Genomic DNA, 27,700 nt, shown 5'->3' on the forward strand with positions numbered 1-27,700 from the left:
TGGCAGCTTAGAGCCTGTTTGGGATTCTCTCTCCCTTGTTCTCTGCCCTTCCCCCAATTGCACTCTCTCTAAATAAACAAAAAAAACCTTAAAAATAAAATTAAAATAAAAAATGATTCTTAAATAATTTATTTGTTTAAAAAAATTTTTTTTTAATGTTTATTTTTGAGACAGAGACAGAGCATGAATGGGGGAGGGTCAGAGAGAGAGGGAGACGCAGAATCTGAAACAGGCTGCAGGCTCCGAGCGGTCAGCACAGAGCCCGACGTGGGGCTCGAACTCACGGGATGCGAGATCGTGACCCGGCTGAAGTCGGACGCTTAACCGACTGCGCCGCCCAGGCGCCCCATGATTTATTTGTTTATTTTTGGTTACGTCTATTGAGGTGAACTCACCTACAGTAAAGCTGTCCATTCGCCCCTAAACGATCTACTCTGAGTTGTTTAACTTTTCATCACGGTGCTTTAACTCCCTAAGTTGGATTTCAGGCCAGGTGTGATCTAGGACTCATGCTGTCACAGTTACTTCAAGGGAGACCTCCAAAACTGTCATGGACTGTGGTGCTGCTATGGAAAAAAAAAAAAAGGTTTTTAAAAAAAGCCTAGGGGCACCTGGGTGTCCCAGTCGGTAAAGCGTCTGACTTCGGTTCAGGTCATGCTCTTGTGGCTCACGAGTTCAAGCCCCACATCGGGTTCTGTGCTGACAGCTCAGAGCCCAGAGCCTGCTTCGGATTCTGTGTCTCCCTGTCTCTCTGCCCCTCCCCCACTTGTACTCTGTCTCTCTCTCTCTCTCAAAATAAATAAAACATTAAAAAAAAAATTCCTAAAGCTGCTCAGGAAATCTTACCAAGAGTGGGGGACAGCACTTAATTGGTTTCTTATGGCTCTGGTCCTGTTGGCACCCATGACCCATCACTGCCTTCTTCCATCCACCAGAGGGCAGTGTTCTCTTCTGCCTCCCCTTTGACATCTTCCCCTTCAAATTCTAGCATTTCAGCTTCTGAAGTGATCTCCAAACAGTGTTTCTCGAAATTTGATTTGCCTAGGTTTTTTGATTTTGCTAGAAACACGCCTTCCGTTGCAAACCCGTACAGACTTACATCTGATGCAACTCTGCACATGTATACATAACAACCGTTTCATAAACTAATACTTAACCATGTGTAGTATGCTGATATTTTATTACTAAAAAAGTGTCAATCAAAAAAAAAATTTTTTTAAGTGCCAGTCGTCGCCCAAACTGGGTTCATGATTCACCAGTGGGATTGCGGCCCCTAATTGGAAACAGATTGGCTTGAAGTTCATCTCGTCAGACATCCTGCATGTTTATGGAAGTGGAGATGTGGGGTTCGAGAGAGTTCACCTGGTCACTGCCTGACTTAGAGCACCAGCCAGGACTCTAGACCTCTCATGTCTTGCCTGCACCCGGGTGACATTACTGTCGAGGTGCATCCAGTGCTCCAGTGAGTGACCGCCACAGGGAGGGAGGGTGTGATTGTGTCTTCCATTCCCAGCACATTGGGCTTTGCTCGATCAAGGAAAGAGTCAGCTCCGGCAAGGTCTTTACCAGATCAGTGCTGGCCTCTGGAAAAGTAAGCCCTTGGGAATCCTGCACAGGGGTCCTTCCCGGTGATTTCTGTTGCCTGAGTGCATTAGCCACCGTCTGGGCAGCGGTTTGCTTTTGGGCCCAGAAGCCACGCACTGACTCGATCAGCAGATTCCACAAATGAAACAGGCAGGAGGCCGCCTGCCACTGAGAGTTTCTGCTCCCCAGATGGGGAAGGTGGAAGTTCTCACGTGGCCCCATCCCTGCCCCCTAGAATGCTTCCCAGAGGACGTTCAAGATCGACTACAGCCACAACCGCTTCCTCAAGGATGGCCAGCAGTTCCGCTACATCTCGGGGAGCATTCACTACTTTCGGGTGCCCCGCTTCTACTGGAAGGACCGGCTCCTGAAAATGAAGATGGCCGGGCTGAACGCCATCCAGACGTAAGTAGGAGGGCACTGGGCTCTCACCTGGGCCTAGACACCCGCGCCTGGAGACGGGCTGCCGCCAGCTGCGTTTCTCCGCGCGCCTAGCGGTTTCATTGCTCAGAACGGGAAATAGCATAACCTGGTGTTCTGGGAGGGGCTTGTCCTCAGCTCGACTGGCCCATCGTCAGATAATTAACCACTTCTTCCGATCTTGAACCTCGTCAATGGAAATCGTGAAGTGAATATCAGCTTTGAAAGGAAAGGGAAGTAACCGTGATTGAGTGCTTGCCGTGCGCAGGGCCCTTTACATAAAGGATTCCATCCCTTCACTCCCCTTTATGGCTGGTGAGACTGAAATTTGCCCAAGTGCCTATTTTTGGCCAGAGGTCTCCCTAGAACTTGAAGGTAGCAATGTTTATAGGCGGCCACAGCTTCTCTCAGTTCTTGGGGGAGTGTGCCAGGCTAGGTAGGTTCCTGAATCCCAGTTTTTCTTTGTGGTTCTGCTGGGGTACTTCTCTAACTCCAGATAGAGAATTACCCCAATAACTATCTCTCCTCGTCTCTCCTGCGGTTGCAAGGTGACTAATTGGGAGAAAAGCTGGGTTGGCTGGCCACTCTGGTTTTTGTACCACTGATGAGGATTGCTGATAGCCTCTTCAAGATAAAGGGTGAGAAAATGCAGAGGCAGAGGCCTGGGGCATCCATTTCCTCCCTGTAGTTTAACACTTAGGCTCTGGGGGACGGGGCTGTCTGTCCCATGGAGCCCTAAAGCCATGGGATTGTGGAAAAAGGCCATAAGCCAGGGGTCATGCGAGAGACCTCTGCGATGGCAGTGGGTGGCTCCGTATTCCAGTTTGTGTCCCATGTTTTTGTCACTTCCTGTGTGCTGCTCCTGACAAAATCTCTTGTAGGAGGACACAAGGGTTGGAGGGGTTTTTTGTTATTGTAATAATTTATTTGTCTTTTAATTTACATCCAAGTTAGCATATGGTGCAACAATGATTTCCGGAGTAGATTCCTTAATGCCCTTGCCCATGTAGCCCATCCCCCCTCCCACCACCCTTCCAGCAACCATCTGTTCTCTATATTTAAGAGTCTCTTATGTTTTGTCCCCTCCCTGTTTTTATATTATTTTTGCTTTCCTTCCCTTCCATTCATCTGTTTGTATCTTTTTTTTGTTTTTTAATGTTTATTTTTGAGAGAGAGAGACAGAGCACGACCCAGAGGAGGGGCAGAGAGAGGGGGAGACACAGAATCCAAAGCAGGCTCCAGTCTCCGAGCTGTCAGCACCGAGCCCAACACGGGACTCGAACTCACAAACCGTGAGATCCTGACCTGAGCCCAAGTCGGACGCTCAACCGACTGAGCCACTCAGGTGCCCCTTTCTGTTTTGTATCTTAAAGTATTCATATGAATGAAGTCATATGATATTTGTCTTTCTGTGACTAATTTCACTTAGCGTAATACCCTCTACTTCCATCCACGTAGTTGCAAATGGCAAGATTTCATTCTTTTTGGTTGCCGAGTAATACTCCATTGTGTATATATACCACATCTTCTTTATCCGTTCATCCATTGATAGACATTTGGGCTCTTTCCATACTTTGGCTATTGTGGATAGTGCTGCTATAAACGTGGGGGTGCACGTGCCCCTTCGAAACAGCACACCTGTATCCTGTGGATAAAAGCCTACTAGTGCAATTGCTGGGTCGTAGGGTAGTTCTGTTTTTAGTTTTTGAGGAACCTCCATACTGTTTTGCAGAGTGGCTGCACCAGCTTGCATTGCCAGCAGCAGTGCAAAAGACATCCTCTGTCTCCGCATCCTCGCCAACATCTGTTGTCTCCTGTGTCGTTAATGTTAGCCATTCTGACAGGTGTGAGGTGGTATCTCATTGTGGTTTTGCTTTGCATTTCCCTGATGATGAGTGATGCTGAGCATTTTTTCATGTGTCGGTTGGTCACCTGGATGTCTTCTTTGGAGAAGTGTCTATTCATGTCTTTTGCCCATTTCTTCACTGGATTATTTGGGGTGTTGAGTTTGGTGAGCTCTTTATAGATTTTGGATACTAGCCCTTTGTCTGATAATGTCATTTACAAATATCTTTCCCATTCCGTTGGTTGCCTTTTAGTTTTGCTGATTGTTTCCTTTGCTGTGCAGAAGCTTTTTATCTTGATGGGGTCCCAATAGTTCATTTTTGCTTTGGTTTCCCTTGCCTTGGAGGGGTTTTCTTAATTTTTATTTTTATTAAAAAGCATTTTCAAAAAATAAATATCTCTTATTACCTTAGCATAGGTATTTTCATTTTCCCTAAGCCTTCCACAGGTATATATAATTTCTACATAGTAGTAATTAATGTTTATGTAATTCTGTGGTTTTTTTAAGTTGTTAAATAGGAATGGGCATTCTTTGTGGGTCATAAACTTAAATGTGTCCCCCCACCAAGTTTGGTTCACTTGGGTAACTGCTCTGAAAACTCAAGACAAGGCCTCTTTCCCAAGAGGCTGCCAAGGGGAGCTATGTGAGTGTCCTGAGGGTTTACAGTTCTGCTGACGGTTTAGAAATTCACATGAGGGGGGCGCCCGGGTGGCTTAGTCGGTTGAGGTCATGATTTCGTGCTTCTTGAGTTCAAGCCCCACATCGGGCTCTCTGCTGTAAGTGCGGAGCCTGCTTCAGATCCTCTGCCCCCTTCTCTCTGCCCTTCCCCAGCTCATGCTCTCTCTCAAAAATATATAAACATTTAAAAAAGGAAGGAAGGAAGGAAGGAAGGAAGGAAGGAAGGAAGGAAGGAAGGAAGGGGAAGGGGGAGGGGGAGGGGGAGAGGGAGGGAGGGAGGGAGGGAGGGAGGAAGGAAGGAAGGAAGGAAGGAAGGAAGGAAGGAAGGAAGGAAGGAAGTCACATAGGACAACTGGATTTTTGAGCTATTTCCAAGAAGGGGCTGTGCGTTTCTTGGCAGGTACGTGCCCTGGAACTTTCACGAGCCCCAGCCAGGACAGTACCAGTTTTCTGGGGAACATGATGTGGAATATTTTCTCAAGCTGGCCCATGAGCTGGGACTGCTGGTTATCCTGAGGCCCGGACCCTACATCTGTGCAGAGTGGGACATGGTGAGTGTGGCCAGACCTGGCTCTGCCCGGCTGGTGCGTGTGACAGGGGCGGGCTGACTGGCAGGGATCTGGGGCAAAGTGAGTTAAAGCAGTTTAAACAGTTTCCCATTCCAGATGACAGTGAGTCTGTGACTACAGCCGGCATAGGGATCTTTTACCTCAGGAGGTGTCTAGGCAGAGAGGAACAGGGAAGGGTCCGAAGGCGTGCGTCCTCCCCTTGGTGCTCACATAACTGAGTTTCCCCATCGGTTAACGGTACGGGCTCCGTCTACCTCACAGGGTTGTTGTACAATTAAGTGGGATGAGCCATATAAAAGCTTTGATTATTCTCCAAACACTCCATTCATGTGATGTCATCTTACTAGTAAAAGGAAGTTATGATTGCTACCGTCCCTGAAAGTTCTACACCACAAAGCCCGCCTCGACTACCCCTTCTTGCCTGAAAGTCTTCTTTTCCCTCACCGCTAAGAGTAATTTCTCTCTGCCTTGAGACCTCATAATGGCTTCTCCCTCCTTTTGCCCCACCCCCCATCCTAGGGAGGATTGCCGGCTTGGCTGTTATTAAAAGAGTCGATTATTCTCCGTTCTTGTGATCCAGGTAAGTTGTTACACGTGTCCTGAGAGAATGATGACGTCTTTCGTGACATTTTATACCAAAAGCAGCAGGTATTTTGAAGGCTGGGGTTCTTCTGCACAGACACTTTGGAAGGCTTAGTGGAAATGTGTTAGTCAGTGTCCACTGCAGACTTTGAATGTGTAGGAAGTAAGGCTGTCTTGAACTGTTTGACCAGATCTTGCTGATAAACTGGTGACTCTGAACTGGCACTGGGCCCTGTTTGCGGTTGACCGACTGACTTTAATGCTTTCTCTTCCTACTTTCTCAATAATTACATGCCCAGTGATAGCATCTGGCTAATCAAAATGACAGTTCGTTTGTTGACCTTTACAGGGCGATCTGTAAAATGATAGTCTTTTTCTGGCCTTTTTCAACAACTAGAAATTATTTTCGCTGCAAACCCTGATGAGGCAGAAGGTCCCAGTAGCTGCATTTCTGCCTCCTGAAGATGCTGGTCTCGGGACGGTCAGAAGAGCAGCTAACATTGATTGAATTTGCTGTGCGAAAGGCTGGTGTCCTATGCTCTACGTGTACATCCTTCTTAGTGCATTACCCTCCCGGTTTGCAGTCTCAGCACATTATTCATGTTTTTACCCGTATTACCTCCTTTCGTCCTCACGGCCTCTTTACAAAGGGTGCGCTCTGTTATCTCCATTTGCCAGTGTCAGTATTTAATTTATTAAAGCTTCGTTTTAAAAAATAAAAAAACACCCATCCTACTGTGACAGAGAGAAAGACACTCCCTTCAGGCACTCTTTTCTTCCTTCAACAAACATGGGCTGGACCAGCTTCCTGCGCTCCAGGCCTGGTGTCCCCGTGGTGGGGCAGAGACCATGCATGTGCTCCTTTCCACTGGGAACCCGCTGAGCAGATGGCTCCTTGTGGGACAGCTTTTATCACATCAGTGCGTGCAGCTACCCCATCTCAGTCTCGCTGAGTCCGGCACATCCCGATCTCGGCTGCGAGCCCCAGGGTGACAGGGCGTCAGTGTGTGTGTGCACCAAAAGCTGTGGAACGGTGCTAAACCTGTCCTCTTTTCCAGATTACCTTGCAGCCGTGGACAAGTGGTTGGGAGTCCTTCTGCCCAAGATGAAGCCTCTCCTCTATCAGAACGGAGGGCCCATTATAACCGTGCAGGTAACCTCAGAGATGAGCACGGGCAGGTGGGGGGCGGGGAAGGCTTTCATCCGGCCGCATCGTACCCGGGAGCGATGCAGAGGCGGGCCTCACAAGCCTGTTTCTCTGCAAGGCAGTGCCACAGCTGGTGATTTTATATAAGCCACACTTTGGGGAGGCATTGTTGTTCGTGGCTGCTGTATACCGGACCCTGAGCTGACTGCCCTCCAGACGCCATGCAATTATTCCGACCGATGTCTCTTTGAAAAGAACTCCAAAGGGGTGAAGTGACTTGGCCCAGGTCGCCCAGTGGGCAGGTGGCAGAGTCAGGATTGCATCCTAGGCCCACTGATCGCGTGGCCTGCCTCTTTCTCTGCTGCCACGTGGCCCGTGGCTGAGGGGGTGCAACGCGGATTAAAATGACTTGGTGTCTGCCCTGCTTAGGCAGTCAGCTCATGCTGGTTTGAAAGAGGATGTGGTGAACTGGGGCCATTCTTCTGCTTTCTCTCCTGCTTCCTGCCCCCACTCTCCTCCTTCCATGTGTTCTTTGCTCTGCAAGGACCGGTATATTGTGGCTACATCCTGTGCCAAGTATTTTCCACGTGAGAAATTGGGGCACTTGACCTGCAACCATTTGTGATGTTTGCAAAGTTACTTAGGTGAAACGCACAACCGGGGCGCCTGGGTGGCCCAGTCAGTTAAGCGTCCAACTTTTGCTTTCGGCTCCGGTCACTATCTCATAGTTTGTGAGTCTCGAGCCCCGCATCGGGCTCCGTGCTGTCAGATTCTCTCAGCCCTTTCTCTCTGCCCCTGCCCTGCTCATGTTCTCTCTCTCTCTCAATAAATAAACTTAAAAACAACAACAATAACACATAAAACCGTGTTCATTAGTCATTTGCCAAGGAACAAATGTAAAAGGGGCTGCATCCTGAAACGGCAAGGGGGTGCAGTGCAACTCCCTAGAGAAGTGTGGGCAGGATTTCCTTCTTAGGAACAATACTGTGGGCCGTTGTAGGAACGGTCCCTGTGGGAAGGGAGCGTGGCCACCCTCTTGCCCTTCAGGTGTAGGTCGAATGAGGCGATGAGAAGGCCGACCTGGCCACAGTGGCCGTTCTGACCCTACATGGGGGAGAGAGGCCAGCTCGCTGCTCCCGGAGCGCTGAACGCCCCTCCACCCGTCTTGAGTCTGTACTGGTGAAGCTTATAGGAGCCCGTTTTCCCGCGTGAAGATGTCAAGGCTGCAGGTGAGTGTGGCTTCGCACGAATGGGTCTTCTTCCTTTGTGTTCACCTCGGGTTTTCTCTAGTTTCCCTCGTTTTTAAATCTCTGCTTCTTCCCAAGTCACTTCCAAGCTTCGCTCACAACTTTTCTGTACCTTTTGGTCGTCGACATGCCGCGAGGAGTGTAATCGGATATGAATTCCGCAGAGGAGAGCAAAATTGGCTGCGTGAGGGGCATTTCTTGTGTGCATCCCTTGGACGACCTGAACTTGACTGTGGGTCCTGCCAGGGCCCTGCCAGCCGCCGCCTCCTCTGCCTCTGCCCTTCGCACCTCCCCCGGCTTGAATTCCATAATCCTTTTGCCCCTTGATTACTAAATAAGTAAGTGTGGGGAAGCATGGAAGAATGTAAGAAAACAGAGAAACCATAATTTGCTTCTGGAGTCAGAAGCAAAGCTCTTTACGTTCTGGGGAGATTTCCTTGATTTTTTTTTCCATGCCTTTAAAACATTTCTTTTTACAGAGTCAGTGTAAACCGACCAGTTTCTTACCTGAGTCTTCTTGCTTGAGCCTACGGTCATAAGCATTTTTTCACATCATTAACAATTCTTCGCACTGGCCACCAAATTCATGGTGGCCTCTTGTCCACGTAGGCCCTCCTCTGCCTGGAGGCCTTCCCAGTTGGCTTGTTGGCGTCCATGTGACTCTCAGAACCCCTGTTAGTGCCTCCGTTTGCGAGGCCCTCCTGGCACTTTGTCCACTTTCCTCCCTGACCAGTTGTGTCTCCGTTCTCTTCTCCCCACGTGTCTGAGGTCATACCACACGTGGGTACACCTCACATGCTCTCCCCCCCCCGCCGCCCCCAGTGGTTCTGGAATGGAACCGAAGCCCAGGGGTTAGAAAAGAAGGAAGTTGGCATTGGTTGACAGAACTTGGGCGCGCAAAAGTTTCTGTAACAGCTGTCTGTATTTCTCAGTGGGGTGTGCCTTTCACTCAGTGTCATACCTCTAAGATTCTTTGATATATTGGGTGGAGCTGAAGGTCATTCATTTTATGGCCTTAGAGCAATGTTTCTTAACTTCTTTTTTGTTATTGCCCCTAAAAAGCCTTTTTAGACATCTTTTTAATTAAAAATTTTTTAACGTTTATTTATTTATTTTTTTTTGAGAGAGAGAGACAGCACGGGCAGGGGAAGGGCAGAGAGAGAGAGACACACAGAATCCTGAGCAGGCTCCAGGCTCTGAGCTGTTGGCGCAGAGCCCGACGTGGGGCTCGAACCCACGAACCGTGAGATCATGACCCGAGCCTAAGTCAGACACTTAACCAACTGAGCCACCCCGGCGCCCCTGCAGACATTTTTTTCTAATTTCTTGCCCACGAAATTTTAATACCTCTGATCTACTGTAGAAGTGTGTGTGTGTATATATCTGTACTTTACATATAAAAAAGAGTAAGGTGTTCTTTTCTCCTGTAAGAATCCATTTTTACCTTCTGGGGCATGCCCTGTCAATGGGTGCGTCCCCGTGGAGAATGGGAGAACACGTGCCCCAGGGCAGCATTTCCCACCCTCGGCACAATTGCCACTCACGGCACCTGAAAATCCTTTGTTGTGGAGGCTCACAAGCAGCGGGCCTGGTAGCATCCCTTGGCCTCCACCCACTGGGTGCCAGCCGCACGCTCTCCCCCTCCAGATGTGACAACCCAAAGCATCTGCAGACCTTGTGAAATGTTCCCTGGGGGGCAAAATAACTCCTGGTTGAAAACCACTGATGCTGTTGAACGCAGACTGAGCCAATTGGTTACTAAGAACAAAAACAAGAAACGCCCTGAAAGTTTGGCGGTAGGTGGAGTAAACGGCGGTACCGGTACGTCCTTATCTGGCACTTGCCCTTGTCGCCTCCATGGACATTTCGCATAGTGTGTTGAAGGTGGGAAGCCAGTGTTGTAACTGGTGCATGTATTATGATACCAGTTTTAAGAACAGAACAGTCTCTGTGCTTTATTCCGTGTATCTAGGGTGTGCGTGTGTGTGAATCTGGAAGGCTGAGCCAGAACGCCCATAGCAGTGATCTCTGAGTAATGGGATTAACACACGGTTTTTCTAGTTTCTTTGCATTTCCCCACATTGTCTAATATTTCTACCGTGGGAAGGTGTTGTTTATGTCAAGTTTAAAGGAGCTATTTACCCAGTATAGGGTAGAGCGTCACTACTATCCAAAATCTGACACGGTGGTTTTGTCTTTCTTATTTGGGTGGAGTGGGAGGTGGGGCGGTAAGTTTTCGTGCTGAGTTGCCCTTTGGAAGATGCGTTTTGAGGACTGAGCTAGGAGATATTTGGGGCAACGGTCGAGCTTTGGCAGTGGTTGGGCAGGGGCTCAAGCCTGCCTGCAAGGCCTCGGTCGGGATCTCCTGACCCCGCCCCGCCCCTTTGTTAACTTGCAGGTTGAAAACGAATATGGCAGCTACTTCACCTGTGACTACGACTACCTGCGCTTCCTGCAGCGGCGCTTCCGCGACCACCTGGGCGGGGACGTGCTTCTGTTCACCACCGACGGGGCGCACGAGAAGTTCCTGCAGTGCGGGGCGCTGCAGGGGATCTACGCCACCGTGGACTTCGGCCCAGGTCGGTGTTCGCCGTCGCAGAGAACCGCGCCCAGGCCGCGCAGGCTCGGCGGTGGGCGGTGGGCGCCGGCCGGCACCCCGGGCCGCGCGTTTGCAGTGGGTACCTCTAGCGAGATTTCCCAAATGCTCCCCGACGGATCAAACGGAGTCAGTAGTGCAGCGCCCCCTGTGGCTCGCGTTAGTTATTTGAGTGAGGCCGATGATGGGCCCTTAGGGCGGGAGCCGCGTGGTTAGAGCTCTGCTCGCCGAGGGCGGCTGCTAGGAGCTCCGCCCCCTGGCGGCGGTGGCCGTGGGCTCCTCCAGGTCGGCTACCGGGTGGGTGGTGTGGCCCCGCCCTGGAATGCGTGGTCTTTCCGTGGAACTCAACATCGTGACCCTTGCGGGCCGCGGGCGGTCGGGGAGATGCTGCAAAAAGGCCTTGCCTCACCGGTTAGGGCCGTGTCAGCTGCAGGAGGCCCAGCGAGTGCAATTCCGGGGCGGCCGGCGCGGCCCGCAGGCTCCCGGCTGTGACGAGCGTTAAGGGAGCAGCTGTCATGAAGGACAGGACACCCACAAGGCAGTGTATGCTCCTGAAGAGGACCCCGGACCGGATGTGCCCGCTTTCCGTCTATCTGTGCTAAGAAGGCCATTCCGGGACAATTGCATTTTTGGAATCAAATCTGTAGATTAGATAACAGGAGTGTTTGCATGTTAACCTCCCCCGTTTTTTAAATAATCGTGTTGTGTCTATTTGAAGAATGCTCATGCTCTTCGGGGAATGTACCCTGAAGTATTTAGGGGTAAAGGGCCATCATGCCTGCAACTTATTCACAAATGGTTCAGAAAAAAGTAACTGTACTGAGAGAGAGAGAGAGAGAGACAAACTGATAAAACAAATGTGGGAAAATGTTAACGACTGAGGAATCTCGGTCCTTTGGGAATTCGGGTTCTTTGTCCTCTTCTCACAACTCTTGTGTAAGGTTGAAATTATTTCAAAATAAATGTCAACCTCCCCCCCCCCCCCCCCCCACAAAAGACCTGCCCTTCAAGCAGCATGAAGGCCCCGCTGCCTTCCTGAGAGTGTAAGAGGCTCCACCCCCATGGCACGACCAGCACTGACTTTCTCTTGAGAAGGATGTGTGGAAGGCTGAAGTTGCCTTTTTTATGTATTATTTTTTAAATAATTTTTAAAGTTTATTTTACACATTTTGAGAGAGCGAGCGCGCGCCGGGGTAGGGGCAGAGAGAGAATCCCAAGCAGGTTCCGTGCTGTCAGCGCAGAGCCCGACGCAGGGCTCGATCCCACAAACCGTGAGACTGTGACCTGAGCCGAAATCGAGAGTCGAACGCCCGGCGACTGAGCCCCCCGGGCGCCCCTGAAGTTGCATTTTTAAAGAGCTTCTTCTACATTGGCAGAAAAGAAAAGAGCTGGTTTTAAGTGAATGAAGTGTTTCTAGAAACATGAGGCGTTGCTCAGAGTGTTTGGTGATGCAATAACTCGTCTACAAAGGGCTGCACAGGAAGCGGCGCTCTGGTTTCCTCCTGCTTTGGCACACTTCCCATCACAGTGATGAAAAGCACGGTATCCTTGTGTCGGGAGAAACAGTTTGAAGGTGATTCTGACTTTGCTGTAAGGCTGATGTGCATGTGGGGGGAGAGCACAGTGGCTCCGGCTGTGGGTCGAAGACAGACCAACGTGAGGCCAGTGTATGTGGGGCAGGTGGGGCTCGTGGCCGCTTCATTCACGTGTGTGGGATGGGGCAGCGCCAGGGTGAGGTCACAGGACGAGGCTCATGAGAACAGAACTGAAAGATCTGAATGCCACCCGGTGCTTAATGCTGAGACATTTACAGCCATACAGTAAATGAGATTCCACTCTTGACCAGCACGTCCTCTCCTGAAGCCTGGCCTTACAGGGGGCAAGGGGTTATTTCGAGGTCTTGGCCGGTGTCATTTCCACGCCGGGTACCTGCTGTGGGAAGTGGGTCGTGAAGTTCGGGGCCAGCGCACCCTCTGCTCTGGTTAGAGAAATACTATTCGTGCTTGTTCGTTCGCTGCAGGAAGGCAGCCCACGGCCTCCGTGGGGAGAGGTTAGTCCCGTTCAGAGGGGGAAAGGAGACCAAGGGAGCAAACCCACACACAGGCGTCTTAATGGAGTATTTTGGAAGGAGAACTTAAGAGCAAGTGGCCTGGAATGGCTGACGATGTACAGATTCAAAATCAGAGTGTGCGCCGTGACTCGGGCATAAAAAGACAACGAGACCACATCTCTCCCTTTGATTTGTTAATGGCCTGGCACGTAGCTGTGGCATTAGGATGTGTGTGGGGGGTGCCATGGAGGCTGCAAGGAAGTGTCTTCAAAGCAAGCCCCATCCCGTAGGGAGCATCTCGGTCAACCAGATGGACCTCTCTGTGAAGAGAGAAGGACGCATAACGTGCGGGGAAACCCAGGTGGAGAAGACAAGCTTGTGACGTGATCTCCTGAGACAAGGCGGTCAGGAAAGACCATAGGGACCTGCTCTGAGAAGAAGTAACGTTCCGTGATCCCCACACATCCTTCGGATGGATGGTGTGGGTCCAGCCTAAAGCTGACTGGGGGATGTTCCAGGCCCCCTGGGGGCCAAGGGCAGGGCCTCAGGCTAAAGGTCTGTGCAGGACTCTTTTTACTTGACTTGTCATTCCCATGACTGACCTTTCTTCTCCGTCTCGTAACTTCCAGATGCCAACATCACCGCTGCTTTCCAGATCCAGAGAAAGAGTGAGCCCAGAGGACCGTTGGTAAGAACTGGGGGTGAGCTGTGGGTCGAGGCGAGGTTGCTTGCAGTAACTAAGGGGGTAGGTCCTTGCCTTTTCCGGCTGTGGAGTCTGCAGCTGAGTGGGACCAGGGGCACGTGGCCCTCTGGGCGCAGTGACAGCACTGGCGTGGAACACAGTGGGGACAGATGTGCCTGCCCTGCCATGACTCGGGCTCCGCGCTCTTTCATGCTCCCTCCTGCTCGGCACTGATGGGGGTGTCGGCACTGCTCGGCACTGCTCTCACAGGGGGTGTCGTTTTCTCCATTGTCGCCAAGCCTCAGAAAACACGTCACTTAGCCGGGGCCGTACGGCTGGCGAGGGCCAGGGCCAGCGTCTGAGTTCAGGTCTGTGTTTCTTGAGAGCTCTTTGCGACAGAGCTTCTCCGTCTTAATGTGCGTGTGAATCGCGGAGGAATCTGGGTAAGACACGCGGCCCGCGTGGGGCCCGAGCGTTGGCATTTCCGACAGGCATCCTGGGGAGCACAGGCTGAGTTCGGGGGCTTTCTGGCATGCCGCAGAGGCAGCCAGGAGGAGGAGGCGACAGGAACGTCCGGGCAGGTCCGCACAACCCTTCAGCTTCTCCCTTGTCCGTAGTCGTCACCCTTGTTTCTCGGCACAGTTTGAGGGCTGGGGTCCTGTGCCTTCTGTGCAGCCGGCCAGGCTGCCCCCGACCCGTGCACACAGCCTTTCCTGAACACGGTCTCTGAGCTGTGCAGAACCTGTGTTCACAGACTGGATGGAGCTGTTTCCCAAACCCTGACACAGGCAGCCCCAGAACACGTCCAGGTTTCTTCCTCCTTCTCCAGACGAAGGGCGTGGCAGGGGCGTGCTCTAGAGAGCCGTGAAGTGCCTGGGGTTTGCTTCGCAGAATACTCGGGCAGGTCCGCCTCAGCTTACGTCAACCCGTGATCTGAAAATCCGGATGGACACAACGGGTGAACTTAGATCTGACAGTTTGGTGAAAATATTTTGCCATCGGATTCTTTTGCCCACCAACATTTCCTGCCTTGTTCAAACTGGGGGCTGGCTAACAATTTTGTTGCGGGTACAACTTTCCAGGAATACCTGTATTGTTGGCATCTAAAAACTGAGTTTGGGCAGTGACCCTCATTGGTCCCCCGGCTCTGGGTTAAGCAGTACACGTACACGGCCCGCTCTACCCATCGCTCGGTGGGGTAGATAGGGTGATGGTTCTAGAGAAGTGCCAACGTCTGAAGGTCACGAGTCTGTCCTGAGCTCCCTGTCCTTTCTTCTTTTTAGGTGAATTCTGAATTCTATACTGGCTGGTTAGACCACTGGGGCCAACCTCACTCAAGAGTGAGGACTGAAGTGGTAGCTTCCTCCCTCCATGACATACTTGCCCATGGGGCGAATGTGAACTTGTGAGTGGTAATTTCTGGAAGGGAGGGCACCCTCCATAGCTATGGGCTCGTAGTTAAGTATGTCTGTTCTCTTGTTTCCTTGCAGGTACATGTTTATAGGTGGGACCAATTTTGCTTATTGGAATGGTAAGAGCAGTTTAACGTGTTCATGGAAGCTTATGCTAGAATGTTTCTGGGGCTTGATCTGGGGGTAGGGAGTGCCTACAGACAACTTTTATTTTCTAATATGTAGAAATTTCCTAATATGTAAGAACTGCCTACATAATTTTTAAAATCACGATAATTTTTTCTTAAGGAACAGAACCTGTCCACTTAGAAAGCCTATTGTTTATTTATTTATTTTCAAGTTTACTTATTTTTTTTTTTAGTAATGGGGCTCCAACTCACAACCCCAAGATCAAGAGATGCGTGCTCTTCTGACCAAGCCAGACAGATGCCCCAGAAATCTTATTGTTTAAAAAAAAATTTTTTTTTAATGTTTATTTATTTTTGAGAGAGACAGAGAACAAGCAGGGAAGGGGCAGAGACACAGAATCTGAAGTGGGCTCCAGGCTCCAAGCTGACAGCACAGAGCCTGATGCGGGGCTTGAACTCATAAACTGCGAGATCATGACCTAAGCCGAATCGGATGCCGAACCGACTGCGCCCCCAGGTGCCCCCCAGAAACCTTATTGTTTTAAACAAGGTAGCTGGGTAGGTCCCATAGTCTCTGGCTATAGCTTACTTGTTCATGTATTCTGCTGTGATCTCTTTTCTTTTCTTTTCTTTTTTTAAACATTTTGTTTTGTCGAGATATAATTCACATACCATAAAACTCACAATTTTATGAGTCACAGTTTAGTGGTGCTTCGCGTATCACAAAGTTGCATACCCATTACCACCACCTAGTTCCAAAACATTTTCACTACCCCAGAAAGAAACCCCTTACCGGAGAAACTCCCTACTCTCTCTCCTCCCGGCCCTTAGCAACCATGAGTCTGTACTCTCTGTCGTTGTGAATTTGCCTATTCTGGGCGTTGCTTATAAATAGAATCATACGATATGTGGTCAGCTTTGTGTTTCACTTCTGCCCCTTAGGCAGGTTGAAAAGATGGGTCTTTTCAAGGTCCGTCCATGTTGTGGGATCTGTACTTTAGTTTTTTTTACTGATAAATAATATTCTGTTGCCCGGATATACAACATTTTGTTTATCCAGATGTCAAATTGATGGGTATTTGAGTTGTTACCATATTCTGGCCATTATAAATAATGTTGCTATGAACGTTAACATGTAAGTGTTCATTTGAATTCCCGTTTCAGTCTTTTGGGCGTGTACCTAAGAGGGCGTATGCTGGATAATAGGGTAACTAACTTTTAAGATCAGGGTTTGAGGAGCTGCTATACTGTTTTCAAAGTGGCTGTACCGTTTCCCATTCCTGTATGGTCTCTCCCTTTTTATCAGGAAAAATTACGAAAAATTCTCTTCACTGCCATTGATTTTTGCAGGCAAGTCATGCTATATTAGCCTTTTTCTCAGGCTCTTTCCTCACCCCTCTCCACAGCTGCCCTTTCTCTCTGAATCACTGAGGATGCCCCCCAGTGCTGAGTTTTGGAAGCTTAATTTGGCCTGAACCTCCCCGGATCTGACCCTAATGAACAGCTCTCTTCTGTGCGAGGTGGGATGGGCTGAAAGACCTTGCCTACAAGTGTTACTGTTATTAGTAACTAACATCATTAGTAACTAACATCATTAGTGTTACTAATATCATCACTGTTACTAGAGGCAAGAAGGGAGATACTGCAAAACTCAGATGTCACTTCTTAAAAGATCACAGTATGCCAACTGAAGTTTTAGATCATGTCTGTGTGCCCATCTTCTCATTAGAAACAGTTAAGATTTTGTGGCGCCTTTTTCATTCAGTAGATAAGGATTCCACCTGCTTTCCATTCGTGGAATGGTACCAAGCATCCAGTCCAGGAATGAAGACTGATATTTGGGGGGAACTTTGTAGCTCACGATACAATTTTTTTTATCTTGTACTATTTTACATAAAATGATACATTCTCCTTTTTTGAAAATTTAGATCTATAAAAACGACCCCTCAGAAAATGGAAGTTGTCTTCAATCCTTTGCCTTGCTCCTGACCCTGTTATAAATAACAAGTCTCTCTTCTGCCTCTGTTTTCTCAGTTAGTTCTCATAGCAGTCTCATCTAGGCCAGAGATTATGGACCCATTTTACAGATCAGAAAAGCAGGGTGCAAAAAAAAGTCCACAGGTTTCCCGTTCAGCTGGCAGGGGATAGGACTCGAACTTGGGCCTTGGAAAGCTGGTCACTGCCCTTTGGACCACCTCTTGCATCCCAAAGCCCTTGCACCAGCTCCCAAACCAGCCCCTCCCGTGTTTGTGGGCCTCTCTGACCTGCCCTAGTGCTTGGTCTTCCTGGCGGACGTGGGGGAGGGCCAGTGTGTGCTTCTCTGTGGCCGCTCCTCAGGCCAGATCCCAGAGGAGCGCCGTGAGAGGGAAGGCCCCTGGCAGGGAGCTCACTGCCCGTCCTGCCCACGGGGGATGCACCTGTCCGTGCACGTGTGTGCACCCCACTCTGCCTGCGTGCATCCCCATCTGGAGGCCTCCTGCGGGACCCAGGCCATCCTGGACTTCTCACACGACTTGCAGAGTTGCGGAGCGGTGAGCCTTGCCGTTTCGTGTGCCTTCCCACCTTGCACTCCCTACCACGGGCAGAGGACGCTTGAGTTAGTGCGCTTTCTCTCCGACACTGCCCTGGGGTGGCCTGAGGGCATCCAGAGAAAGATTCTGTGGGTGAAACCAGAGCAAAGACTTTGTTTTTCAGTCCATCCTTTGGCCCACTGGCCAGCTTCCGTGCCTGGCTTCCCTTGGCCTGTGATTTTGTCTCTGGCAGTGACATTTGTTCAGTTCAACTTGGTGGCCACTGATTGAGCTCAGCTGTGGGAGTGAGCTCTGAAGCGTAAGCTCTAGGGGCAGGCACCTGGTGTGGTGCCACTCATATAAATAGGAAGGTGGGCAAGGTGACTGCCACATTAGAGCTAGGAGAGGGGCCACAAAGGAGATGAGCTCCTTGCAACAAGGGATGTGGTTTCATGTTTCTTTGCATCTCACAGCAAAGGATGTGCTTTAACGTACGTATCCCCACAGGCGCTGCCTCCAGTCAGGAAAAAGCGAGGCAAAGGAAGGCCTGGGTCAGTTCAGTTGCTCAAGTGGTCCCAGTCCCTCAGACATGTAGATTTTGTGCAGAGAGAACTAATGAAACGGGGTGTTGGGGGGCTGACCTGATCCTCGGCCGCACTCATCTGTCAGCTCCACCACCAGTAGGATCCCCCCAGGTCCAGTAGGATCCCCCAAGGTCCAGTAGGATCCCCCCAGGTCCAGTAGGATCCCCCAAGGTCCAGTAGGATCCCCCCAGGTCCAGTAGGATCCCCCAAGGTCCAGTAGGATCCCCCACGGTCCAGTAGGATCCCCCACGGTGGTGCCACCATTCACGGGCTGTGGGATCAGACCAAGGAGTTCTTACTAAGTCACGGGTGAAATGTCAGACGTTGTGCCTCCTTTGCTTAACGGTTAGATATGGTATGAGATGATCCTAAAGCAGCTTTATTCTCACACCCTTGTGTTGCAAAATGCTCTTAGGAGTAGAAGAGAAAGGCCTGGCACAGAGCCTTACTAGTCCACAGGCGCCAGCATCAGCATCACCTGGGAGCCTGTTAGAGACCCCGGCTTAGTCGGTTGAGCGTCTGACTTCGTCTCACAGTTCGTGAGTTTGAGCCCTGCACTGGGCTCTGTGCTGATGGCTCGGAGCCTGGAGCCTGCTTCCGATTCTGTGTGTCCGCTCTCTCTGCCCCTCCCCCACTTATGCTCTGTCTCTCTCTCTCTCTCTCTCTCTCTCTCTCTCTCAAAAATAAATAAACATTGGGGCGCCTGGGTGGCTCAGTCGGTTAAGCGTCCGACTTCAGGCTCAGGTCATGATCTCGCAGTTCACGAGTTCGAGCCCCGCATCAGGCTCTGTGCTGACGGCTCAGAGCCTGGAGTCTGCTTCAGATTCTGTGTTTCTCTGTCTCTCTGCCCCTCCCCCACTTGTGCTCTGTCTCTCTCTCTCTCTCTCTCTCTCTCTCTCTCAAAAATAAATAAACATTGGGGCGCCTGGGTGGCTCAGTCGGTTAAGCGTCCGACTTCAGCTCAGGTCACGATCTCGCGGTCCGTGAGTTCGAGCCCCGCGTCGGGCTCTGGGCTCATGGCTCAGAGCCTGGAGCCTGCTTCCGATTCTGTGTCTCCCTCTCTCTCTGCCCCTCCCCCGTTCATGCTCTGTCTCTCTCTGTCTCAAAAATAAATTAAAAAACGTTAAAAAAATTTTTTTTTAAATAAAAAAATAAAAATAAAATAAAAATAAATAAACATTAAAAAAAAACTTTTAAAGGAAGGCAGAGTCTCAGGTCCCACCCGAGACCTGCTGACTCAGAATCTCCGGTGCGGTGGGGCTTAGGAATCTGAACAGGCTCTCCATGTTGCACGGGTAAGTTTTCTATGTATAGCACAGGCTCGCTACCCACTAATGCACCCAGTCTCCTGCCTGTGAACATCATCTGTGACAAGGCTGGGGCCCACTGGTCCAGACCTTGCCCCTGGAACGATAATTGCAAGGCCCTTTACCTTTCTAGTCTTTGCGTACACAGTATGATCAGTGTTATTGGTCTCTGTGGCGGGTTTCGTTCCCTGGGAAACGGACCGTGATTCCCCAGCGGGAGGTTCTTGGGGCACGTTCCAGGAGCAGCACCTTCAGAGAGTGTGGGTGGTGGCCCTGGGCACCGGGAGGGGGTTGAGGCCAGAGGGAGTTCTGGAGTGGCTCGGCTGGTTCTAGAGAGAGCTCTGGAGCTGGGACACCAGGGGCTGGGTTTCTGAGCCCTCGTGGTCACTTGTTGCACATGCGCTGTCCCCCGAGGGCCATAACCTTGGCAGGGTGGCCCAGCAGAGGCCCGAGAGCAGAGGGCGCATCTGAGAGCTGTCAGCAGCCAGCCGTCCCGGGAGCTGGGGGAGTGAGGGCGTGACTTGCTCCTGAAGGGGCCGGGAGAAGACACCGCAGGTCCTCTGACCGCACAGGCGCTAGAGACCTCATGGTTACGCTTGACTCCGTGGGGTAACGTGTGTCTGCAGTCCTCTCCCGTGTTGTGTCCGAGGGCGTGGGAACGATCGCAGACGTGGGTCATGCCAGAAGCCTGCCGTGACTCCTTTGAGACACTGACCTCATTTTGTGGGAGCTTCAGCTCCCTGCTGGTTCAGTGGTGGTGACATCTGCTGGGGTCCCCGCTGAGGGCTCTTGCTGGGCGAATGGGCGGGGACGGCGCCTTATAGGCTCTAAGGTGCTTGTGAGGGGCCACCTGCTGGAAGAAACGCGTTTCTCTAAACCTTGCCTCCTCAGGGCCACCTCTGTGTCATTTGACAGTGGGTTCTAATGTGCCCTTTATGTTCTCACCCGACAACAACCCTGAGCCCAGAAATCCCAAAGAACTTGTCCCGGGGGGGAGGGCCCTCAGTAGTTACCCGTGGCATGTTTTTGTCTTCCAGGGGCCAACATCCCCTACCAACCACAGCCCACCAGCTACGACTATGACGCCCCACTGAGCGAGGCAGGGGACCTCACTGACAAGTATTTTGCTCTGCGGGACGTTATCCGGAAGGTGGGTGCCTGGTCCGGGCCGCAGGGAGTGGGGCTTGGATATAGCCTGCTTTGGATGTGTTGTGCTCTGTAGATGAGTCCCTGGAGCCCTTGTGCTTAAAAGGGCGTATGGAGGGGAGGCCTCAGGTGGATTTGGTTGGCCTTGGGTCTTGACCCTCACCTGATTAAGAGCACGCCTGTGAGCACGTTACTTCACTCGTCTATTCTTTGTGAAGCTGGGACAGTAGCACCTCATTGCATCATAAGGACCGAAAAGGACATCTGTGGGGCCCCTGGGCGGCTCAGTCTGTCGAGTGGCCGACTCCGGCTCAGGTCACGTTCTTGAGGTTCGTGAGTTCGAGCCTGCTGCTGTCAGCGCGGAGCCTGCTTGGAATCCTCTGTCCCCCCGCCTCTCTCTCTTCTCCTCCCCTGCTTGCGCTCTCTCTCAAAAATAAATAAACAGTAAAAAAACAAAAAAGGCCATCCATAAGGCATCCGGTATAGGCCTGGCACGTGTGTTGTCCGACAACTGGTGGCCGTTCCAACTGTTTGTACTGAAGGTAAGAAGATGTGTGTCCACATGAGTAGCTGAAGCACGTAGGAGAGAAAATCCGCAGGCTTTGTGAAGCATGGTGCAAAAGTGAGCTATCAACAGCACCTCCGTTCTTCATCTGGGGCAAGTAAGTGCCACTTCCGTTCGGCCTGCCAGCCGAACGCTCAGTCCTGCTAACAGTTGTGACCTTTTGAGGCATCTAAAGCACCCAGGTGGGGTTTCCTGTCTCTGCTGTGGGTGCGAAAAAAAAAAAAAAAAACCAAACCACAATTTTTCTGCTCAGTCACCTGAGTTTTGAAGTTAAAAAACAAAAGGTTTTCTGCCTATAAATGGTATGGACCTTTTTTTGGTTTAAGGATGCCTTAGTCTCAATTTAAGCCTACGTGTACAAATTCATCTTATGAAATACTTTAAGCGTATTGAAAAATGTGATCAATACTTAACTCCTCTAAGAATTTGCCCACTTCGCCTGAATTTTCAGATTTATGGTTGAAATGTTGCGCTCGCTACTTTTTACTATGAGTTTCGTCTTCGCAGAGTTCATAGCGATGACTCCCCAGTTCTCTCTTGTATGTTCGTTCTGTTTCAAAGCTCCTTGTGCCTCTCTTTGGCATTTCCTTCCTTTATTTGAAACTTAGCTTTGTAATTCAGCCTTTCTTCTTTCCTAATATAAATATTCAAGGTTATGTATTTCCTTCAGGTTCCTCTATAGCTCCTTCTTCTAAGTGTTGATATGTAACATGCTTACTATAGTTTGCTTCTAATAATGCCTGTTTGGATTTCTCTTTGGCCCTAGAAATGTTCAGAAGTCGTTCAGAAGTAGCAATTATTAACATGATTATTTTTATAATTTGTTGGTTTATAACATATTTGCATTCTGGGTAGAGAGCATGGTCTGTATGATGTGAATCCCTTGAAATATGTCAAACCGAGTCCTGGAGCCTGGCATGTGTCGATATGAGTCAATGTTCCATGTGTTCTTGAAAAGACTGTATGTTTAGGGGGCGCCTGGCTGGCTCAGTCGTTCGAGCAACTCTTGATTTCTGCTCAGGTCATGATCCCAGGGTCGTGGGATTGAGGGCCATGTTGGGCTCCACACTGAGCATGGAACCTGCTTAGGATTCTCTCTGTCTCTCCCTCTGTCCCTCTCCCCTGCTCGCATGCTCTCTTTCTAAAATAAAAGAATAAAAATTTTTTTTAAAAAAAGACTATGTTTTAAAAAATTTTTTAATGTTTATATTTAAGAGAGAGAGAGAGACAGAATGTGAGCAGGAGAGGGGCAGAGAGAGGGGGAGACACAGAATCTGAAGCAGGCTCCAGGCTCTGAGCTGTCAGCACAGGGCCTGACTCAGGGCTTGAACTCATGGACCGTGAGATCATGACCTGAGCCGAAGTCAGACGCTTAACCGACTGTGCCACCCAGGCGCCTCAAGACTATATGTTTTATGATTGTTGGATATCATCTATATACGTGTTCCTTAGGTTAAGCTTCTTAATGGTGCTGCTGATATCTTTGATATCCTTCCTGGCTTTTTATCCATGTATTCTATTATTTGTTAAAGGGTTGTGTTTCTCTTTGTAATTGTGTATTAGAATTAGGAATGCAAATTGAGAATGAAATCTTTCAGTATCATTTATTTAGTATCATCATGTATGTAGCCCTGTATCTCTAATAATGCTTTTTACCTTCAAGGTTTTTTTTGTCTGATACTAATGCATTTTTTCGGTTAATGTTTACTGCTACATCTTTCACAATACTTTAATTTCAACCTTTGAATATCTTTTTTTTTTCACATGTCCCTCGTTAACAAGATATAACTGGATTTTTGAAAAATCTAGTTTAAACATTTTTTTGTCTCCTAATTGGTACATTCATTTATGCTCATTCGTTATGATTCTTGATATACATTGATTATTTTCAACTGTCTTACTTTACAAGAATCTATTTGTTCACCTTTTTTTTTTTAAAGAATTTTTGACGTTTATTTTTGAGAACAGAGGGAGACAGAGCGCAAGCAAGAGAGGCGCAGAGAGTGAGGAAGACAGAATCCGAAGCAGGCTCCAGGCTCTGAGCTGTCGGCACAGAGCCTGACGTGGGGCTCAAATTCACACACCATGAGATTCACACACCTGAGCCAAAGTCAGTCGCTCAACCGACTGAGCCACCCGGCACTGTATCTCATATTAAGCCCACTTAACATCCCTTGTGACTTATATGTTTTATTAAGGCCATGTATTTTAGTTCCCTTAGGTTTAGAGTTCATGTATTTTAACCCTTTCTTTTAAAAAATCCCATGAGGCAATATAGTTGTATTAGACACTATTTGACTTGACCCACATTGTTTGTTTATTCACAAGTAATTCCACAAATGTTTGGCAAGTTGCCTCTGTATGCCAGGTATGATTTTAGCTGTTTGGTATATATAAGGCTTCCTTGAGAAGGTAAAGCTGGAGTGAAGACTTCAAGGTGATAGGACAGCCATGTGGGACATCCGGGGTGAGAGCATGCAAACGGAATGTCAGCAGTGAAGAGGTGGCCATGTGCATGGCATTTCATGTACAAGTTGTCCACCTGTGTTTCTTCTGTGTACTACCTGTGCGGGTTCCTTCCCCGTTTCTCTGCCTGTTTTCTGTGTAATTTGCAAGAGTTCTATTGTGGCATTTTTACCAGTTTGGGGGGTTTCTTCAGTGTTTTTTTCCTGCAAAAAACAGTCCTGAGTTATTATATAGTCAAATGTTTCACTTCTCTCTCTCTCTCTCTCTCTTTTTTAATTTTTCTTTAATGTTTATTTTTATTTTTTTTTTTTAACGTTTATTTATTTTTGGGACAGAGAGAGACAGAGCATGAACGGGGGAGGGGCAGAGAGAGAGGGAGACACAGAATCGGAAACAGGCTCCAGGCTCCGAGCCATCAGCCCAGAGCCTGACGCGGGGCTCGAACTCACGGACCGCGAGATCGTGACCTGGCTGAAGTCGGACGCTTAACCGACTGCGCCACCCAGGCGCCCCAATGTTTATTTTTGAAGGAGAGAGAGTGTGTGAGTGGTGAGTGGGGGAGGGGCAAAGAGAGGGGGAGAGGGGGAGGGAGAGGGAGACACAGAATCCAAAGCAGGCTCCAGGCTCTGAGCTGTCAGCACAGAGCCCGACGCAGGGCTCGAACCCACAAACTGAGATCATGACCTGAGCTGAAATTGGACACTCAACCAACTGAGCCACCCAGGCGCCCCTCATGGCTGCTTCCCTAGCCTAGTAGTAGAAATAAATTCCTGTGGGGTGCTTACAGGTTTTATGACTTCACGTTTTATGTTCAAATATCGATGTACGTGGAATTGCTAGTTTTGCTGTTGGGAGTGAGGTTGGGATTCAGCTTTATTCATCTCTTAAGTTACCAGCCGGTTAAAGTATTTGGGTCTGTTTTCAGATTCTTTTATGTTACTGAATTTTTTTTCTCCTTTCCCAACACCAAACTGTTTTAATTGTTATTTTTACTATGTTTTATTATCACCTGGGAGGACTTGTCTTCCGTGTTTAGTCTTTCAGAATTTCCCTGGCTACTCTGTAAGTTCATCTTCCACATACGCTTTGGTATTATTTTATCAACTTCAAAAAACAAAACAAAAACCCAGGAAACCTATTGATGTTTTGACTCATTTTGTATTAAATTTGTGTATCAAATTAGGGGTGAAACGGGGCGCCTGGGTGGCGCAGTCGGTTAAGCGTCCGACTTCAGCCAGGTCACGTCTCACGGTCCGTGAGTTCGAGCCCCGCGTCAGGCTCTGGGCTGATGGCTCGGAGCCTGGAACCTGTTTCCGATTCTGTGTCTCCCTCTCTCTCTGCCCCTCCCCCGTTCATGCTCTGTCTCTCTCTGTCCCAAAAAAAAAAAAAAAAAAGTTGAAAAAAAAAATTAGGGGTGAAATTTATGACATGGAGTCTTAGCCAAGAAAAGTTGCTTCTCCTTCTCTTCAAGTCTTTTCTGATGTCCGTCTTGTTTTAAGTTTTCTTAAGATAATCCTTGTCCATTCCTTAATATGCTTATTCCCAAATATCCTGTTTTTTTAGATACTCGTAAAGTGAGTCTTTCATTTCTTAATACAGTTATTAGATATATTTGTCTTTAAAATATGAAATACTCCCAACAATTTTAAGTGTATAAAATAATGTTGCAAACACCCATGTGCCCAGTACCTAGATTTAACCCTGGTTATCTCTCTGCCCCTCCCCCGCATTCATTCATTCTCTCTCTCTCTCTCTCTTTCTCTGTCAAAATAAATACACTTAAAAAAATAAATAAAGTCCCCAATTCAGTGGTTTTTTGGCATCTTACATTATTAACTTTTTAAAATTATGATAGGGGCGCCTGGGTGGCGCAGTCGGTTAAGCGTCCGACTTCAGCCAGGTCACCATCTCGCGGTCCGTGAGTTCGAGCCCCACGTCAGGCTCTGGGCTGATGGCTCAGAGCCTGGAGCCTGTTTCCGAGTCTGTGTCTCCCTCTCTCTCTGCCCCTCCCCCGTTCATGCTCTGTCTCTCTCTGTCCCAAAAATAAATAAACGTTGAAAAAAAAAATTAAAAAAAAATAAATAAAATAAAAAATAAAATTATGATAAAGTATATAGAACATAAAGTTTGCCATTTTAACCATTTTTAAGCGTATGATCGATCCAGTGGCTTTACTTACATTCATAATGTTGTGTAACCATCACCACTGTCTATTTTCAAAGTCTTTTCATCACCCCAAACAGAAACCCTGTAACTATTAAGAAATGAGAGGGGCGCCTGGGTGGCTCGGTTGGGCATCCAGCCTCGGCTCCGGTCATGATCTCCCAGCTTGCGAGTTCAAGCCCTGTGTCGGGCTCTGTGCCGACAGCTCAGAGTCTGGAGCCTGCCTCCAATGAGCTCTCTCTGCCCCTCCCCCACTCACGCTCTGTCTCTCAAAGATAAACATTAAAAAATTAAAAAAAAAAAAAAGGAAGAATCGCCAGTGTCCTCTCCTCGCAGCTGCTGTAACCTCTACTTTCAGCCTCTGTAAGGTTGCCTGTCCTCGATATTTCATAGAAATGGAACCATACAATATTTTCCTTTTGTGTCTGACTTATCTCACTTACCATAATTTTTTCATGGTTCCTCCATGTTGTAACATGTATCAGAACTTCACTCCTTTTTCTGGCTAAGTAATATTCCATGCATGGATAGACCACATGTTGTTTAACTGTTCATCTCATTTGTCTCTTGCTGGACACGTGGGTTGTTTTCCATCTTTTGGCTATTTATTTATTTATTTTTGAGAGAGAGAGACAGACAGAGACAGAGTGTGAGCAGGGGAGGGGCAGAGAGAGAGGGAGACACAGAATCCAAAGCAGGCTCCAGGCTCTGAGCTGATAGCACAGAGCCTGATGTGGGCTCAAACTCACTGCAAGATCATGACCTGAGCCAAAGTCAGACGCCCAACTGACTGAGCCACCCAGGCACCTCCCCCCCTTTTTTTTGGCTGTTTTTTTTTTTAAAGTTTATTTATTTTGAGACAGAAGGAGAGAGCGTGCGCGTGCGCATGCGTGGGCACGAGTAGGGGAGGGGCGCTGAGGAGAGAGAGACTCCCAAGCAAGCTCCACTGTCAGTGCAGAGCCCAATGCAGGGCTCGAACTCAGGAACTGTGAGATATCATGACCTGAGCTGAAACCGAGAGTCGGATGCGTAATCGACTGAGCCACCCAGGCGCCCCATCTTTTGGCTGTTTTGAATAATACTACCTGGGGCATCAGGGCACTGGTATCTGCTCAAGTCTGCTTCCCGTTCCTTCGGTTATTTACCCAGCAGTGGCGTTGCTGGTGGGTTTACTTTTAGAATAGTTTTCTTTCCGAAATAGTGAGCTCTTGATGCCTTATCATCGAATATTAAAACATATTTACTGTGCTTTTTTATGTAAAACATCACCTTATATTTGATCTCACATTTTTATTCTCCTATATTTCTAGCTCCCTCTTTCTGCCCCTCCCTCCACCCCGGCAACGCTCCCCCCACACTTTTCCTGACTCTCCCTGGCTCTTCTGACTGATGGTTGCTAGAGCCGTTCACCATCACCCGCCAGTCCCCTCTCTGCTGCAGTTCAAGGGCCCCTGCTCTACAGACCACCCGGCCAGGACGGCTAGGACCATTCTGAGTGTCATACTCTGGCACTTTGCAAACTTGCACCGTGCATTTCAGTGGCCCGGCTGGAAGGGGGACCTGTATTCCAGTCAACTGGACTTTTAACAATCTCCAGTTCCCTTTTGGCTCCCTGATCTCTCTCCATTGTAAGCTTTCACTACTACAGTCTCTCCTTAATGGACAGGTGATATTATCACCAAGAACATTAATGCTATTGCCTATGCCCTCTTAAGGAATGTGAAGAAAGCAATATAGTCAGATACGAATGTCACAGAGGGTATTGGATAAGGCAACAAAAATGAATGTGTATTTTTTTAAATGTATTATTTTTTAGTGATCTCTACACCTGACATGGGGCTCAAACTCGCAACCCCAAGATCAAGAGTCACATGCTCCCCCAACCGAGCCAGCCAGGTGCCCCAAAAGTGTATTTAAATGAGTAAAAAAAAAAAAAAGTCATGACAAATTTAAAAATTTTAAGGATTAAAATAATCGCAAACATCACAAAATTCCAAAGCATACTTTGAATTTATTAA

At 48.9% G+C, this 27,700-nt stretch overlaps 1 protein-coding gene across 3 annotated transcripts in view; it reads left to right on the forward strand.

Moving 5' to 3' along the window:
- GLB1 (galactosidase beta 1) overlaps positions 1 to 27,700 on the forward strand; it is a 101,458-nt gene that overhangs the window by 21,487 nt on the left and 52,271 nt on the right. For 2 of the 3 annotated variants that reach the window (XM_032594635.1, XM_030330414.1), the window contains exons 2-10: positions 1,820 to 1,989; positions 4,929 to 5,079; positions 5,617 to 5,677; positions 6,738 to 6,832; positions 10,472 to 10,652; positions 13,349 to 13,407; positions 14,685 to 14,806; positions 14,892 to 14,932; positions 20,380 to 20,492. In XM_032594635.1, coding sequence (XP_032450526.1) covers positions 1,820 to 1,989; positions 4,929 to 5,079; positions 5,617 to 5,677; positions 6,738 to 6,832; positions 10,472 to 10,652; positions 13,349 to 13,407; positions 14,685 to 14,806; positions 14,892 to 14,932; positions 20,380 to 20,492 — 993 coding nt within the window. Of the gene's footprint in view, positions 1 to 1,819; positions 1,990 to 4,928; positions 5,080 to 5,616; positions 5,678 to 6,737; positions 6,833 to 8,040; positions 8,056 to 10,471; positions 10,653 to 13,348; positions 13,408 to 14,684; positions 14,807 to 14,891; positions 14,933 to 20,379; positions 20,493 to 27,700 lie in introns of all 3 variants that reach the window. The other variant, XM_030330413.1, reaches the window with a different exon arrangement.

The sequence above is a fragment of the Lynx canadensis genome, chromosome C2, assembly GCF_007474595.2.
Source record: "Lynx canadensis isolate LIC74 chromosome C2, mLynCan4.pri.v2, whole genome shotgun sequence".
Classification (NCBI taxonomy): Eukaryota; Metazoa; Chordata; class Mammalia; order Carnivora; family Felidae; genus Lynx; species Lynx canadensis.